The following is a 14,964-nucleotide window of genomic DNA, read 5'->3' as shown; positions in this document are numbered from 1 at the left end:
AGGTAAAATATATGTCACTTGTCTTGTAGTTTTTCTAGATTTCTTTCTTTATGTCTATAGCCAGGATTTTCAAGGTGGCTTCCCTGATTAAACCTGATCTTCTTTGACCTTGAATGAATCCACAGTCTTTTGTTTTCTGTGGAAACAAAAGCATAACCTCTTCCCTAAAGCAATACATTGTCTGACTTGTATTTTAAAGTTAAGGCATTCCTAAAGTATCTAGGCTAGTTTAATTCAGCAGTCCCTTCCACAATCCAGTGTCTCTCAGCAGCTATCATTTTTTTTGTTTATTAGCATTCAAAAAATTCAGAATCAACAAGACACCATATAGGATCCAGGCTCTCTGTGTATTTTCCATCCTCACATGGCTTATCTTTTTAATATTATTTTATTCCCTCTTTAAAGACTTTATCATATTATTTTTAAACTTTATTTTTTATGACTGTCTATGCCCATTTTATTTTTAAACATATTGTACTTTTTAGTTTTATGTGTCTGGATCTGGCTTTACTAAGCATCTGCGGTGTTCTCTGATTGTGTGAGACAAATCTTAAGCTGTTATATCAGCTCCTGGCGAGGCTCAGCTTAGCGCATGGCGCTGGTGCATGGCACTGGCGGCTGGCTCCCATCTGCAGCCCGTCTCTGTATGCCGAGTCTACCTCGGAGACCTTGGTCACTAGGAAGGCATGCCAGGAAGCTACATTTGACTCCAAGTTTTGAACCTTTTTTTTTCTTTTTTTTAAATAGCTTTTTCAGACTTTATGTGGATATACATGGCTGGACATTGGGGGCCATGTGTAGACAGATTTTTCTTTGTGCTGAAAGTTCACAAAAAATGATCTGGGGACTTATTAATTATGGAAACTTGGCCTATAGCTTAGGCTTGTCCCACTAGTTCTTATAACTGAAATTAGTCCATTTCTATTCATCTACATGTTGCCACGTGACATGTAGCTTTTATCTCTCCTCCTGGATGTCCTGTTCTCTCTGCATCTGTCTGGTGACTCCCCCTTTTTCTCCCCAGAGTTCTCTGTTCCCAGAAGTCCCACTTAACCTCTTCCTGCTTAGCTAATGGTCATTCAGCTCTTTATTAAGTCAGTCACAGTCACACTTCTTCACACAGTGTAAAGGAATATTCCAGAACAGTGGATGTTGTTAATGATCTGGTGGCCTTTGCTATCTGTTGCACCAGACCTCACCTACATCCCCAGAATGTTTATCCCAGACTCTCCCTCCCCAAACCTTTATGTTTAGCTTTGTTTCTCAGTCAGTAGAATCCATCCTTACCTGCTGACCTCTCTGATATCTAGATCAGAGACCACACTAGTTCCTAGACCCTTAAGCTATAGCTCCCATCTTCATGGTAGAGGTCACTTGTACTTTGCCAAAGAGATTCGATGCAGCCATCCCTTAACCTTTATTGTGCACATGGGACTGGGATCATTGTTACCAGGAAACTTTCTTCCAAAATTATACTGTACTTAACTATGTCTAAAATAAACTAGCCTGGTGTCAGACTCTAGAAGTTGGAACCAACACCGGCTATCCAAGTCATGCTGAACCAAGTGTCTTTCTTGCCTCCGGTGGTCTATTTCTCTGCTGGCTGTAGAACTTGCAGGGATTCCCACACAGTACAGGAAGCACAGTCCAAATCTGGTGCTGAGGACCTGGAAGATTCCTGGAGGGTTTCTGGTCTGCATTCCAGGTTAAGGCTGAAGAAGCTGAACAATGGTGTCAACAGAGGACAGCATCAGTACCAAAGATGGACATGCTCACCAGTAAGACTCGAAAGCAGGCAAAGGACCTCTCAGGAGTCCTCTTCCTCTCTAGGTCACCTGGCAGAAGATGCCACCCACTCTAGTGGAGGGTCCTTCTCCCTCAGCTAATTCGTGAACGCATCAGTTTTAACAAGGGTTTATGAAGATACAGCTGATTGAGCCTTCTGACATACTTTAGATCACCTCTCAATTGCTTGCAATAACCAATACAGTGTAAGTACATGAAAATAGTTGTTACTCTGATCTATTAAGGGAATAATCACAAGAAAAGAGTCTACGGATGCTCCAGGCAGGTGCACATTTATTTCCAAGTACTTTGGGTCTGAGGCTAATTGCATCTGGAGATTCAGAACCACAGTTAGGGAGGCCTGGCAGCAATGTCTTCCTCACTTTTGGCACATTTACTACGCACAAGGCTCTGAGCTGGCGGCCGCCGAGGTTACGATAAAGACGGGGATTTGGATCTTGATTACACTTGAGTAGATTTATCGTCTAAGCAGATTTATTTTTTAAGATAGGGCGCCTAAGTGTCCTTAGATAGGTTCAGATAAAGCTGTGAACGCCTCCCTTACACCAGGAGGGAAAGCTTCACGGAGTAGGTGACACGACCTGGGCCTTGAAGATACCTAGGATCTGGAGCCCAGGGACTACGGAATTTTCTCCTCTGCGTGGCACAAAGAGAGACTAGAGACCACTCAAGAAAGGTTTGTTTGTTTTTTTACTACATTTTTGCCTCTAGCTCCAGAATTAGCAATCTGCAAGTAAGCAGCTGTCATCAGGCCAGGGAGCGGTGCTTTCCTCCCCAAACCTTGAAGCCTCAGTCTCAAACCCGCCTCTTCTCCGGGGACGGGTAGAACCGGCCCTGCCTTCCACAGGGAGCAGCCAGAGAGGGCGTTTCAGCGCCGGGCTGTCTGGCTGCGGTGGGCACGGACTCCACGAAGGGCGCGGCTCTTTGTGCTCCTTTTCTCCTTTTCCCACAGGCCTGGGCTGGCACGGTGACCTCCCCACCCCAGGCTCTCAGCCGCCCCTCTGCTCCGCCAGGGCCACTCCAGCTCCAGATTTAGGACGAGGCTGCGGAGAGCAGCGCAGCAGCTGTAGCATCCCGCCGGCCGCGGGTCCTAAACTGTTTTGCTGTTCCCTGCAGTGCATTTAACACAGACTGATACCATCTGACCGCAAACGAGCCCCTTCCTTCCCTCTCTACGCAAGGGAGTGGGCGGAGACTTCAGGGTGCGCTCTCTTCCCCGACCCCGGGTCACTTTGCGCCTGCGTAGCTCCGCCCAAGCCCCGCCTCCGCCCCGTCGCCCCGCCTCCTCTCTGTCGCCCCGCCCTGCCATCCCGGGCTCCGCCGCTAGGGGTGGCGGCTGCGGCTACGGCCCGAGTGACGGCGCGGTTGCTTTGAGGGCGCCGCAGCCCTACCGAGTGGGGACGGCGCGAGGCCAGAGGGTGGGAAAGCGGCCGGCGGCGGAGGGCGGCGCCGGAGGAGGGCGGCGCGCGGTGACTCATCCCTCTGGAAGATCAGACACGCTCGCCGAGCCCGCCCGCCCGCCTGCCCGCTCGCCCGCGCCGCCGCTCCTCCTCAACCGGGAGGCGCCCGCCCGCACCGCCCGCCCGCTCCGAGCTCCCAGCCCGGCCGCGGCACAGAAAGTTTTCCCGGGCTCAGGGCCTGCGGGAAGCGGAGCGGGCACGGCAGGGAGGCGGTCGCCGTGCGGGCCCGCCGAGTGCATGGTGCCGGGCGTCCGGGCCGTGCGTCTGGAGGACCCGGGGCGGGGCCGGGCTGAGCCCAGCTCCTGAGCCTCTGTCCAGCGGCGTCCGAAGCCGGACGGAGCCTTGGGACTGCCGCGGGGGTCGCGCTCCAACGCCATGTCCCGGCTGCTGCCGCTGCTGGGGAGCCGGACGGTGCGCAGCCTGAGGCCGGGCCCTGCCGCCGCGCCCCGCCCGCCGTCCTGGTGCAGCTGCGGCCGGGGGCTGCTGGCGCTCGGGGTCCCCGGCGGTCCCCGGCTCCTGGGCACCCACCCCAAGAAGGAGCCCATGGAGGCGCTGAACACGGCGCAGGGCGCGCGCGACTTCATCTACAGTCTGCACTCCACCGAGAGGAGCTGCTTGCTCAGAGAGCTGCACCGCTTCGAGTCCATTGCCATCGCCCAAGGTAAGCGGGTGGGGCCGCCTGGGAAGACCTCGTTCTTGGACCCCCTGTCGCCTTCCCCCCCCCCCCCGGGCCCCGCGCCTGGGACGGCCGAAAGGGGAAACTTTCCACCTCCCAAGTGTCCCCCAAGGCAGGTAGGACACGCGCGGATCGTGCCAGGCAGCTGGGGCCAAGCCTGGCTGGGGCCTCCCTAGCCATGGAATTCAGGAGCTGCAGCCTGAAATGCCAGCTGACTCTTGGGATTGTGATTTGGTTGGTCCCGTGCCTCTTCTCTTCAGCCCTCCATTCCCTAAGCCTCTGGTGTCTTCCCGAGAACGTGCACCCATGCGGGTGGCATGCCCTGCCTCAGCTCTAAGAAAGTGCTACGAACTAGGCAGGCAAGGGGAAACTTTCTTCAAGGTGTGTGGATGTCCCCCCGGAAAGGGGTGTAGCTTCCCGAGGCAGGGATGCTCTCGGTTGTGTATTGTTACTCACATCTGCTTGTGGACCGGCCCAAGGCAATCTCTTCTGGGGGGGGAAATAGAATGTATCGAGCCAACCGCTGAGTGTCCAATGTTTTGTTTCCTTGGAGTTGGGAAGAACGAAGTGAGTTTTTGGGTGGTGGAGGTTAAGGACTCTGGGGCTTGAAAATGAAAAACACACTTCTGCTTAAAAATAACTGGGAAAGGATGAAAGGAAAGCTAATTTTAAACACATGTTAAGATAGGATATTTTTAAGACAAGTGCGGAATGTGGTAGGTCAGAATTGAGTGCAGGTGAAAAGGCTAAAAGTTCAGAAAAAGACTTGAAAGGAGGCAAAGACCGAAATGGATTCAGTCTTCAAATATATTTCTTTTGCTACGGAAATTCTGTTGAATACACAAAAAACGCCCAGCTACTATTTTATATTACATTTGAATGCGTTGGAAAGTTTTTAGATAGTCGAAGTTGGTACTGTACAATATATAAACATTCCATAGGTTCTGACGTATGCAGCACGTTAATTTGGAATGTGTCTGTCAAGCATCTTGAAAGTTTGTCATTGGCCTGTTCCTGAGAGCAAAGTGAATTCTACCTCATATTAGCATGGCTTCCCTTTATTACTGAAGAAACTTCTTATTAGTTGTACCCTTTAACTACTTTAATTTTTTTTTTCCAGTTTAGGGAGTTGTGAACCGATATACAGTAGTGGATAATTTCAAGCATTGTTCACCCACAGTGCTTTTTAAAGGAAAAAGGCAACATCCCAATCAATTCAGTTAGTAAAGTACAATGTTATGGGAAATCATAATTGAATATTAGCATATTTTTAGTCTATGTGTGTTTTCTATGTGTAGCTTAAAAATGTGCTCTCTGAAAAACAGTGTAAGTAGTCATGTCTTAGAAGGTCAAATTTTGCCACGCAGGCAAGACTATGTAAACATTCATTTTTTCCCTTCTCTAGAGCAAGATCTTGGAAATTCTACATTGTTAACATGTTGCGAGCTTGGAGGGCCCTGTGAATATAATTTTATAGCAGTTATTGAAAAGCATGTTCCACAACACTTGACTTGCTAAATTTTATCTCATGAGTTACTATTTTTGCACATGCCAGCAGTGTGTCAGGTCAGAGTGCCACATTTCCTAATGAAGGTAGTACTTTTAAATCTAAGGTGGAAAAAATAAATAAAAAAATAAATAAGTCTAAGATGGTTTTAGATATCCTTGGAAGGACCTAAAAACTCAAGTCCGCGGAGGTCATGAGCATCATCAATAGAGCTTAATGATCAAAGTCATTTGAGGAAACCGTTGGTAATTTACATGTGTTTGTTCAGGAGAAGAGGTGGGTTAATGCCGCCTGTTTATAAGCTAAGGGACTTTAAAGTTGGGTCAGTTATTTTTGTTGATGCTACTGACTGAATCATTCATTGCCTTTTGAGTTAAGTGACACTTAGAGGTGCCGCTGCAATAACTTTTAGCATGCCTCAGTGCTCACTTACAGTTTTTATCACCAGTACATGTAGTTAGTGGATAACTAGACTTACTAACTTACCTTGCTCATCAGTCACAGGAGGGAATGTGTGCAGCTTATGCATACTATTGCTGAAATTGTTATAGTTTTTTTTTTTTAATGAAAACCTCTTATGTTTTGCTTTAGTTACTTTTTTCAGTGTTTCTTGTTAAATTTTAATTATATTTTAATCACTTATTTTTGTATGTGAGTGCATGCTTTTGGATGGAGGCCAGAGGACAATGTGTGGGAGCCATCCAGTCTTTCCTCCCAAAATACTGGTTCAGAAGATGAAACTGGGGCCCTTAGGCCTGGTGGCAAGTGCTGGTCTTCGTGATGCTTTAAAATACCATCTAATGTACTAAATATATGAGTACTAACCACACTTTCTAATGAAGTACAGTCACTGTGAAAGAACTGTTCCTTACCATAGAAAGCTTGCGTGCCCTTGGGAAGGTGCTTAGATCATCTGAGGAAGCATCCTGGCTTTGATGGAACATTACAGAAAGGGAAAAAAAAAAATCATCTTTGCTTTGGGGATGGGTCGTGAGAGCTGCTGAAATTTGGCGCTTGGCCCTTATCTTTCTCCAGCGTCTATTGGTCGGCCTGTGGTGACATTTGTGACAAGATAACACACTGCAGAATCAGTTTACAACCAGTGAGGCCGACTTTGTGGGGTAGCTTATCTTAGTGAGTTGGGTTGTTTCGATTTTAAAATGACAGATTCCTTCTCAATTTGAAGAAAAAGTTGATGTTGCACTCTGACCTGGCCACTAGCTTTCTCCTCCAGAGGTAGGCTGCATTCATGGACAGCAGCTTGGCTCTTCGTCATAAGTGGGCCTGACAGCTGATGTCATCACAGTTGCCTTTAGCATTAGTCAAGATTTTTAAGGCAATATCTTCTTCCTCATTTTTGCAACTAACACTTCTGTTTATAATTATTTTAAAAACCTTTAAAAGTGCATTTTGCTTTTGAACCAAGGTAGTAGTCATTGAATTAGCCGTTATCTGATACTATAAAGCAAATTTTATCAAAACACAGAAACACAGAACGAGCCCCTCACAGTTTCTAATGTTCTGAAATCTTGGAGCCACTGACATGGGTATTTCTTATTCACAGTCTTTCACCATATGGAAATCAAGCTTTTGACTGTTTGAGATCTTGGCTGGGCCTGGAGGATTCATTCCGAGCAGGACTCACTCACATGGCTGTTGGCTGGCAGTGTCCAGTCTTTGTTATATGGACCTTCCTCCAGGGCTGATAGCTTTCAAGACAGAATTCCTGGAGAGAGGAGGGAGGGAAGATGGGCGCTCAGGGAAGGACGGAGGTCTGGAAGCCAGTCTTTTATAGTGAAGTCTCAGAAGTAACGTCTCTTGTTTGCTGTGGTACCTTGTAGGAGGTTCCTATACAGGATATGAATATTGCATCAGAGACTGGGAGCCGCTGGGGTCATGTTGGAGGCTGATTGCCATACTTACTGAGGTTTAATGATCAGTTACTGTAGAGTTATGTAAGACAGGAGCTGGCTTTGGGAGAGCTATCATAAGAGATGAGATTTGGAAAAAAAGCTTCTTAGGGAATATTGTTGTTAAATGTATTCAGATTTTTAAAAAAGAGTTTTTTGTATGGCAAATAAGTTATACTAAGGTGGCAGTTACCTGGCAGAGGCGTTACCACGGTCAAGTGGGTGCTTTTCCTAGGGTGAGGCTCATCCATGGCACTCAGGGTGTGCTTACCCTGCGATTTCCCCACATTGGGGAGGGGGACGGGATGGAGTGTGTTTGTGCTTTACTCTAAAAAGAAAAAAAAAAGCTATTTCAAGGTGAATAGTGCATTTTTTCTGTCATCCGCAGACTCATTAGCTCACAGTTTTTGTTTCTCTGTGTACACAGTAATTATGTACTTTTAAAGTTTGTTTCACTACTTATGTAATCCATATTACTCATGTAATTCTAAACTGTATGTCTTCACTCCTCCCTTTTGTGATTATTGTTATTTATGGTAGGCCAAGCCTCTCTGTTCCGAGTGTTGGCAAGTAGCCTAAAGGCTTTTGACAAAATGAAAGTCTGGCAGCTCTTGGGCTGGACATGTAGAGTCCTTACACAGGACCAAGTTTTGCCATGGAGATTGCTCTCCTAGGGGTCTTGCACCTTTAAAAACTCTGTCCCTGTTCTCCGCAGCCTGTCCCTCAGGATTCTGTGAGAAAGAAGCAGGTGTGCCCACGTCCTAAGCTCTGGCACCGATTGGGATAGCCCTAGCTTTGGCTCAAAGAGAAAAGCATTTCCTCTGTCAATGAAGACACATGACTAAAGACATTTCAGTACCTTAGTTGAGATAATAAAAGAGGAATATGGGAGGGACGGCCCCCACTGGGCTCAGCTAGAGGACAGGAGCAGCTAGCTGGAGGGTCCCAGAAGAATTTACACACAGGGGCCTGGGCCCAGCTAGAACTGCTCACCCAGGCAGATACAGGGTTCCTCAGTAACGTGACAGTGGCCCTTCAGAAGGGCTGCAACATTTAGGTGATAGGTTAGAACGCCTAGGGAAAATGTTCCGGGAGGGATCAGAGAAGCTATAAAACTTTGTATCCATTTCCTATTGCTGCTGTAACAAGTTAGCACCCATTCCGTGCTTAAGGTGCTTAAAACAGCAAGCTGTTACTCTTGGAGAGTTTTGGCAACTCATGGTCCAAAGTGAGTCTTGAAGGGTGCTTGTCAGCAAGGCCCCGTCCTTCTGGAGTCTCTGGGGAGAATCTGTTCCTTTCTTCTTCCAGCTTTTAGCATTCCTTGGCCCTTGGCCCCGTCCCTTGAATCTCTGCTTCGATTGTTGTATTGTCTTCTTTCCCCTTAACCTTTCTCTCTTTTGCCTTCCCTTTGTAAGGACTCTTGTGACTACATTTATTTTCCATTAGCCATGATTATGCCCTGGATAACCCTCATTGCACATGTCACTTTACAAAGCTTGTGACAACATTTAAGGACCCAACCAGACAATGCAGAATAGTCTCTCCTAAAATCTTAAATTACGTCTGTAAAGTCCCTTTACTATACAGGTAGCATATTCCAAGGTCGGAGGATAGGGCTGTGGACATCTTTGAGGTCCCTGATCCCGCTTCCTACAGACTTGTTATGACCTAGTCTGGAAAGCCCCCTTTGCTGCATGCTGTTCATCAAGAAAGCACATCACTAGGGCCGTTCCAGATTCAAGGAAAGAGAACTTAGATAGCATTTTATGTGAGTGATCCTGCCTAATCACTGGAGTTCCTTTATATCTGTATATTAAACGAATTTTCTGTTGAAGGGTTTGCAGATTATTATGTTAGCTTTTATAAGGGTATAAGACCCCCCTTTGAACATTTGTTCCCGTACCAGGTGCTAGTACAGTGATTCTTTTTAGGTACTGAGATGTACAGCGTTCCTCTCTCTTTGTCAGGATTTCTCACTTTCTGCGTGGTGGCATTTTGGACTGGGTAATTCTTTGCTGTGGGGGACTGTCTCTCTCATAGGATACTTAGCAGCATTCCTGTCCTATGCCTACCATTTGCTGGTGGCCCCTCCCACTCTCTCCTAGTTGTGTTGGCCAAAAATGTCTCTAACTGTAGTCTCTCAGTGTTTCTTGGATGGTAGAGAATGTGGAGAAAGCCTTGCAGAAAGAGACTTATCAAAACCTCCCGGCTGAGAGACATCATCATATGAAACGTTGAAGTTGGTTCTTCAGCTGTTCTGGCTTGTCTCTCCACACATCTTCTTTGTGCTTGCCGTTAGCCACAGGCCTTTAGCCCTCCTTCACTGTGTTATTTTACCTGTGTTTGTGTCCTGATGAGGACAGAGGGTGATTCTTGATCTAACTAGTCAACTTCTCATTGGTCCCATCAATGAACTTTATTGATAACTGTTTTCCTTGATTGTGTTGTTTCATTAAACTAAATTCTAAACACTAGAAAGTTAGGAAATACGGCTTTCAAATAAATTAAATATCCCCCTCGTTTAATTTACCATTTGGCATTTTTACTTCTTTTTTTTTTTAATAGCAGTTATGGCAAGCAAGTTTTTAATGAATAAATTTGTGGGCTGGCAAGTTAGAACACTATAATGTCAGTGATTTATAGGAGCATGGAACTGAAAGAAACTGCATGATATTGAATGTTGGGTATGACCTTATAGTAAGTCATTATTAGGAAAGATTTCATTTTTCTAAATGAAAACAGTGATGTTTGCATAATCACATTCTTGTCTGCTTTCCTGTGGCGTGCTTGCTTATAAAATCAAGCAAATAGAGACCAAATCCCTAAGTGCAAGTTTTCTTAGCATATTATTCAAGTCAGTTGAATTAATCAGTTGTAGCTTTACAGGATTCTAGCCTTGTCTTTGGCTTATTGCTTTATGTCTTCCTTAAGTTAAGGCACATTATCTTGTAACAAGTAGTTACATGTTAAAGTCACCTCAAACAGTCTGATTAATGTGAGGCTCTTGTAAAAAGCCCTTGCAGGGAAACTATGAAACATTTATTCTTCTGGCTTTTGATGTACTCCGTTTGAACATATTCCCTTCTCTGCCTTAGATACAATGTGTGAATATGTACAGTGTACCTTCCACGAAATGCAGAGTCCTTCTAGACTGTATTTTGGTGCAGTGGTTTTCTCTGAAGCTACTTCTTTCTATTTGTAGACACACTCGTCATTACACCAAATGCCTGCAGAGCACAGCTGTTTTAGGTGGCATCGACTTCTTCACTCTCTAGTGAGAGTGAAGTGTGCTGGGCTTAGCCTGCTTCCTACCTCCCGCCAGGGCCCTCACACATTCTATTGTTCTCATTCACTCCTGGTGGCTCTTTCCTGCTCTGTGAGGAGGTGTGCTGCTTGGCATTTCTGCTACTGTTTCTGATGTGTGCCATTGTGCTTTTTGTTACTGTTCCACGGTGGTTATAATCTATTTTTCTTTTAGTAATAAAACAAAACCTTGTGTCCCTCCATCCCCCCCAGAAGGTTTAATCTTGATTGACAATTCAGAGACCAATACTCACTTGTCTTTCTAGTCAACCAGTGACATCCATCACGTGGTTATAGATCCAGCCTCAGCTTTCTCAGTGAAGATCTTTCTTGAGTGTTTTTATTAATAATATCTGGGTTATGGCTGGATTATCATTGTTCTAAACATCCAAAAAGCAGTTGTCTGGGGCATTGCTTTTTATGAATCTTTAAGCTGCTAGAAATTTAAGTTAGAATGATGTTCTTGGCTTAGTTCAGATTTCCTGTTTTCTCTGAATTGCAGGATAGACTATTTAGCATGTTAAAAAAAAAAACCTGTCATTTAAAAGTCAGTCTGGAATTTTGTTATGTAACTTCTGAATTTTTGTTGTGTATTATTGCTGTTGTAAGCACATCTTCATTACTGCTGTGTGTAGGTTATTGGATAGAAACTGGACACACTGAACCGAATTTTCATATACTTGCCTTGTTTACTACTCTTGGAAGAAGTTATCTTTATTTTTAGATTAAGAAACAGACTAGGAGTACTTTGCCCAAGATGTTTTAAGCTGCATGTCATATTTGAGTTATAATTCTGTTTTGTCTGGCTTTAAACCTCAATTCTTATCCTTCCTTTTTGAATATTTGTACTGGGATGAATATCCAAATAGCCAAAAACCAAAACCAAAACCAGAATTTGCCAGTGTCATCTTTTTTTGTGTGTTTGCTTGTGTTTTTGAGATAGGGTTGTCCCAAGCTCACTATCCTCCTGCCTCCTGAGTGCTGACATTGTAGGCCTGCATTACCATGCCCAGCTGGTAACTGGTCTGTCTTCTGAATATTTGCACAAATACATATTCAATATACATAAGCCAACATGGCATCATTACTTTGTCAGTAAGGGACCTCAGTATGCAGCGTAGTTAATAAGATTGTGTAAAAGTTTGGAAAAGTCAGGAAACGAGTGTTTGAGTTCACCATAGCTTTCTGTATATTGTATGCTTGTGAGATCATTATGGAGAACTATTGAGTGTTAGTTGGGTGTGTGGACACTAGAGTTCAGACAGAGTGACTGGGAAGAAAGGAGAAGCTGAGACACACCAGTGCTTGCTGGATGAGGAGAGGAAGAAAAACCAGAGTTAGATGGCCGTGAATGTCTGGAGAGATGGAAAAATAGTGTAATGTGTTTTGGAGGCTAAGGAATGAAGAGAGCATTTCAGATGAGCGGGTGATCTGGCAGTTCAGATGGTGAGGGGGGCACTTGGGTGGGGGGTCTTTTTGCTTTAAGAACAAAAGGGAGCCGTGTCTTTCTCAGAAGTAGTTTGTGATGGTCACATGGAGGGCAGCCACATGTAGTTGGCTAAAAAGTGGCTAAGGATGGGTTTAACACTGTAAAGGGAACTTAGGGTACAGAGGGATGTAGCAGGAATCTTAAAGAGTCTGATTAATAAAAACAAACCTGAGGCCATTTATTGGGGTGAATGCCTGAAGATCAGAGAAGCAAAACAAGCCACAGCTACCTCACCTCATCAGTTCCTCAGCTGATCCTGTTTCCTCAGACTGGAAGCTTCTGAATCCTCATCCAGAATGAATCTCAGCTGAACTGTGTTGCTCAAACCTAAAAGCTTAACCAGCCAAATGCTTCTAGTTTCTGGTCTCCACGCCTTATATATCTTTCTGCCTTCTACCATCACTCCCTGGGATTAAAAGTGTGAGTCACCATGCCTGGCTATTTCCAGTGTGGCCTTGAACTCACAGAGATCTATGCCTCCAGAAGGCTAGGATTAAAGGTGTGAGTGCCACCATTTTCTGGCCTCTATATCTAGTGGCTGTTCTGTCCTCTGACCCCAGATAAGCTTATTAGGGTGCACAATATTTTGGGGAACACAATACAACCACATTTCCCCTTATTTTGTCTAAAATTAAAAAAAGCTTATAACTAATACAAGAAAAACTATCCAATAAATATATACAATATATACAGTCAAAAATTACATTAACAATGTCTAGTCCATTAACATTTGACAGATTCAGACAAAAAACTCCATTATATATATTAACAGTGTCCAATCCAGTAACATTTGATAAACAATACCACCACAGAGGGAGCTGTGGGGCTAGATTTTACCTGACCTTCTGTACTCACAGGTTAGAGTCTGAACTTACTTAACATGAGTTAATTTGTTCATATGCTCATTTCCACAGGTGATTCCTGAGTAGGATTCTAGTTCATCACTGTCATCATTCCCAAGCTGTGTGAATTCAGATATCTTGTCTTTCTCTGTCTCTACCCATTCTGACCCTCAATTTATCTGCAAATTGGAAAATAATATTCTTCTTGTGCTGTCCTTTGAAACGTGGCTTTGCAGCAGGATATTTTAACATCTTTCCTGTAGCCAGCAATACAAGTGACCGTGTAGACACCTGTCTAGAGGGTCATCTTCCATTTGTAATCTCAGAAACCTACTCTGTGCTTTTTACAGGTTTGAAGGAAACTGAAAAGTAATTAAAATTTTTCATTATGAAAAACTTAAATTTCCCATGTAAACAAATCACACCCTTTTGGCAGCATTCTGTAGAAAGTGTGTGGTCGTTTTGCAGGTGGGACCTGTTCTTGGTGAGAAGTTTATGGGCAGATTGGAATTTGCTAGCATTTACATTTGCACCATATGCAGAAAAAGTGAGCAAAGTCTAGTTTGTATTTAGATAAATCATCAGCTCCTAGCAGTTTAAACCCAGAAACTGTAAAAGTCAGTTTAAACTGGGGGCACCAGGTAGTCTTACTGTTGGGAGATTGAGTTCAGATAGCTCTGTGTCTATGTTCCTAGGAGGATGGGGAAAGTGGGAATAGTAGACTTGAATTTGATCCAGGGTCTTTCAAGCCGTGTTTGCTGGCCTTGAGTGGCAGTCAGAACCAAGGTGCAGTGGCTGGGTTTTATGGGTGAGCACTGCCAGAGACACTTTGGGTTCATTGTGTGTAATATTGGGTAGAAATCTTCAAGAAGGGGCAGGCAGAATCTCCAGTCTAAGCGTGTGCGAGCGTCTCTGTACCCATCAGCCTTCAGGCCGCCTTTCCTTGCTCTTCATGTGTTCTAGCTGGACTCTTCAAATGGTGTACGGTTGCATCTGTCCAGGTAAACAACTGCTAATGTCTCCTCTGCCCTTGTAGGCTCGTGACAAGGTTCCAGTTGCTTGCCCTGTGACTACAGTTCTCTTAGGGGTCTGAAGTAAGCTTTAAATGTGAGTTGACTTTGGTTTTATTTTATTATAAAGGTGGATGATGTTCCTTGTAGCTCTCTGTATTTCAGTGGAAAGCAGATGTAGTTTAACAATGATATAAATGAGGATTCTATCTCAGTAGATTTAAAGGCTTTATACTTCCTCATGAGTTCCCAGGGATTTCCATGCTGTATAGGCTCAGGGACTGTATTTGAAATAACAAAGGTTAGAGCTTTTTCTTCATTTATTCTAAGATAGTAGAAAACTACCATGCAGATAGTAAGCGTAGGTACATTTGAGTTGAGAAGTGTAAGCAAATGTTATCATTATGATATAAGATGTGGTGCATTTTGCAAAATAGTAGAATTTTATATTTGCATGTGTGAATGATCTTAGATTTAAAAATATATTATCCTAGAATTTTTATCTCTGCTTCGAAGGGGCTTGCTTCTTAAAGACATTAGAAAATGTGACCTGTTAACATGGTTTTTGTAGCTGTATAGCAATCACCTTTGAGAAATGAATATCGTATAACAAGTGCCACATAATGATGCTGTGCTCAGTGTCAGATTTGTATTGCTATAGTGAACACATAAGACAGCTAATTTTATTAAAAGGTAAAACTTACTTAGCTTGGAGTTTTAGAGGCAGAGTACACAGCCTAGCTGTTCAAGCTCTGCAGCTGCCTCTTGGCTTCATTCCTGCATGGTGCAGACATTAGCATGGGAGTCCTGGGAAAGCCATTAGTAGAAGGGTAGAGGTCTTAGAGGTAGAACTCCAAACAGGACTTCAGGGGCAGCGGAGGGAGGACATGTATGAGAGACAGACAGATCTTGGATCTCGTAGGTTCCCATAATCCCTTTCTAGGGCATATCCCCAGGGATG

The 14,964-nt window shown here is 44.4% G+C and overlaps 1 protein-coding gene and 1 pseudogene across 2 annotated transcripts in view; both read left to right on the top strand.

The window, feature by feature from the left end:
• The first annotated feature begins 3,325 nt into the window (after positions 1-3,325).
• Positions 3,326-14,964, top strand: part of Tmem65 (transmembrane protein 65) — a 39,269-nt gene continuing 27,630 nt past the window's right edge. Inside the window, exon 1 of one of the 2 annotated variants that reach the window (XM_028871877.2) lies at positions 3,326-3,927. In XM_028871877.2, the coding sequence (XP_028727710.1) occupies positions 3,642-3,927 (286 nt within the window). In that variant the 5' untranslated portion in view covers positions 3,326-3,641. The remainder of the gene's footprint in view (positions 3,928-14,964) is intronic. The other variant, XM_028871878.2, reaches the window with a different exon arrangement.
• On the top strand, positions 7,545-7,690 carry LOC114694866 (annotated as a pseudogene).

Source organism: Peromyscus leucopus, chromosome 20 (assembly GCF_004664715.2).
Source record: "Peromyscus leucopus breed LL Stock chromosome 20, UCI_PerLeu_2.1, whole genome shotgun sequence".
In the NCBI taxonomy this organism is placed as follows: domain Eukaryota; kingdom Metazoa; phylum Chordata; class Mammalia; order Rodentia; family Cricetidae; genus Peromyscus; species Peromyscus leucopus.
The sequence above is the reverse complement of the archived record's forward strand: the minus strand, read 5'-3'. Positions and strand labels throughout refer to the sequence as shown.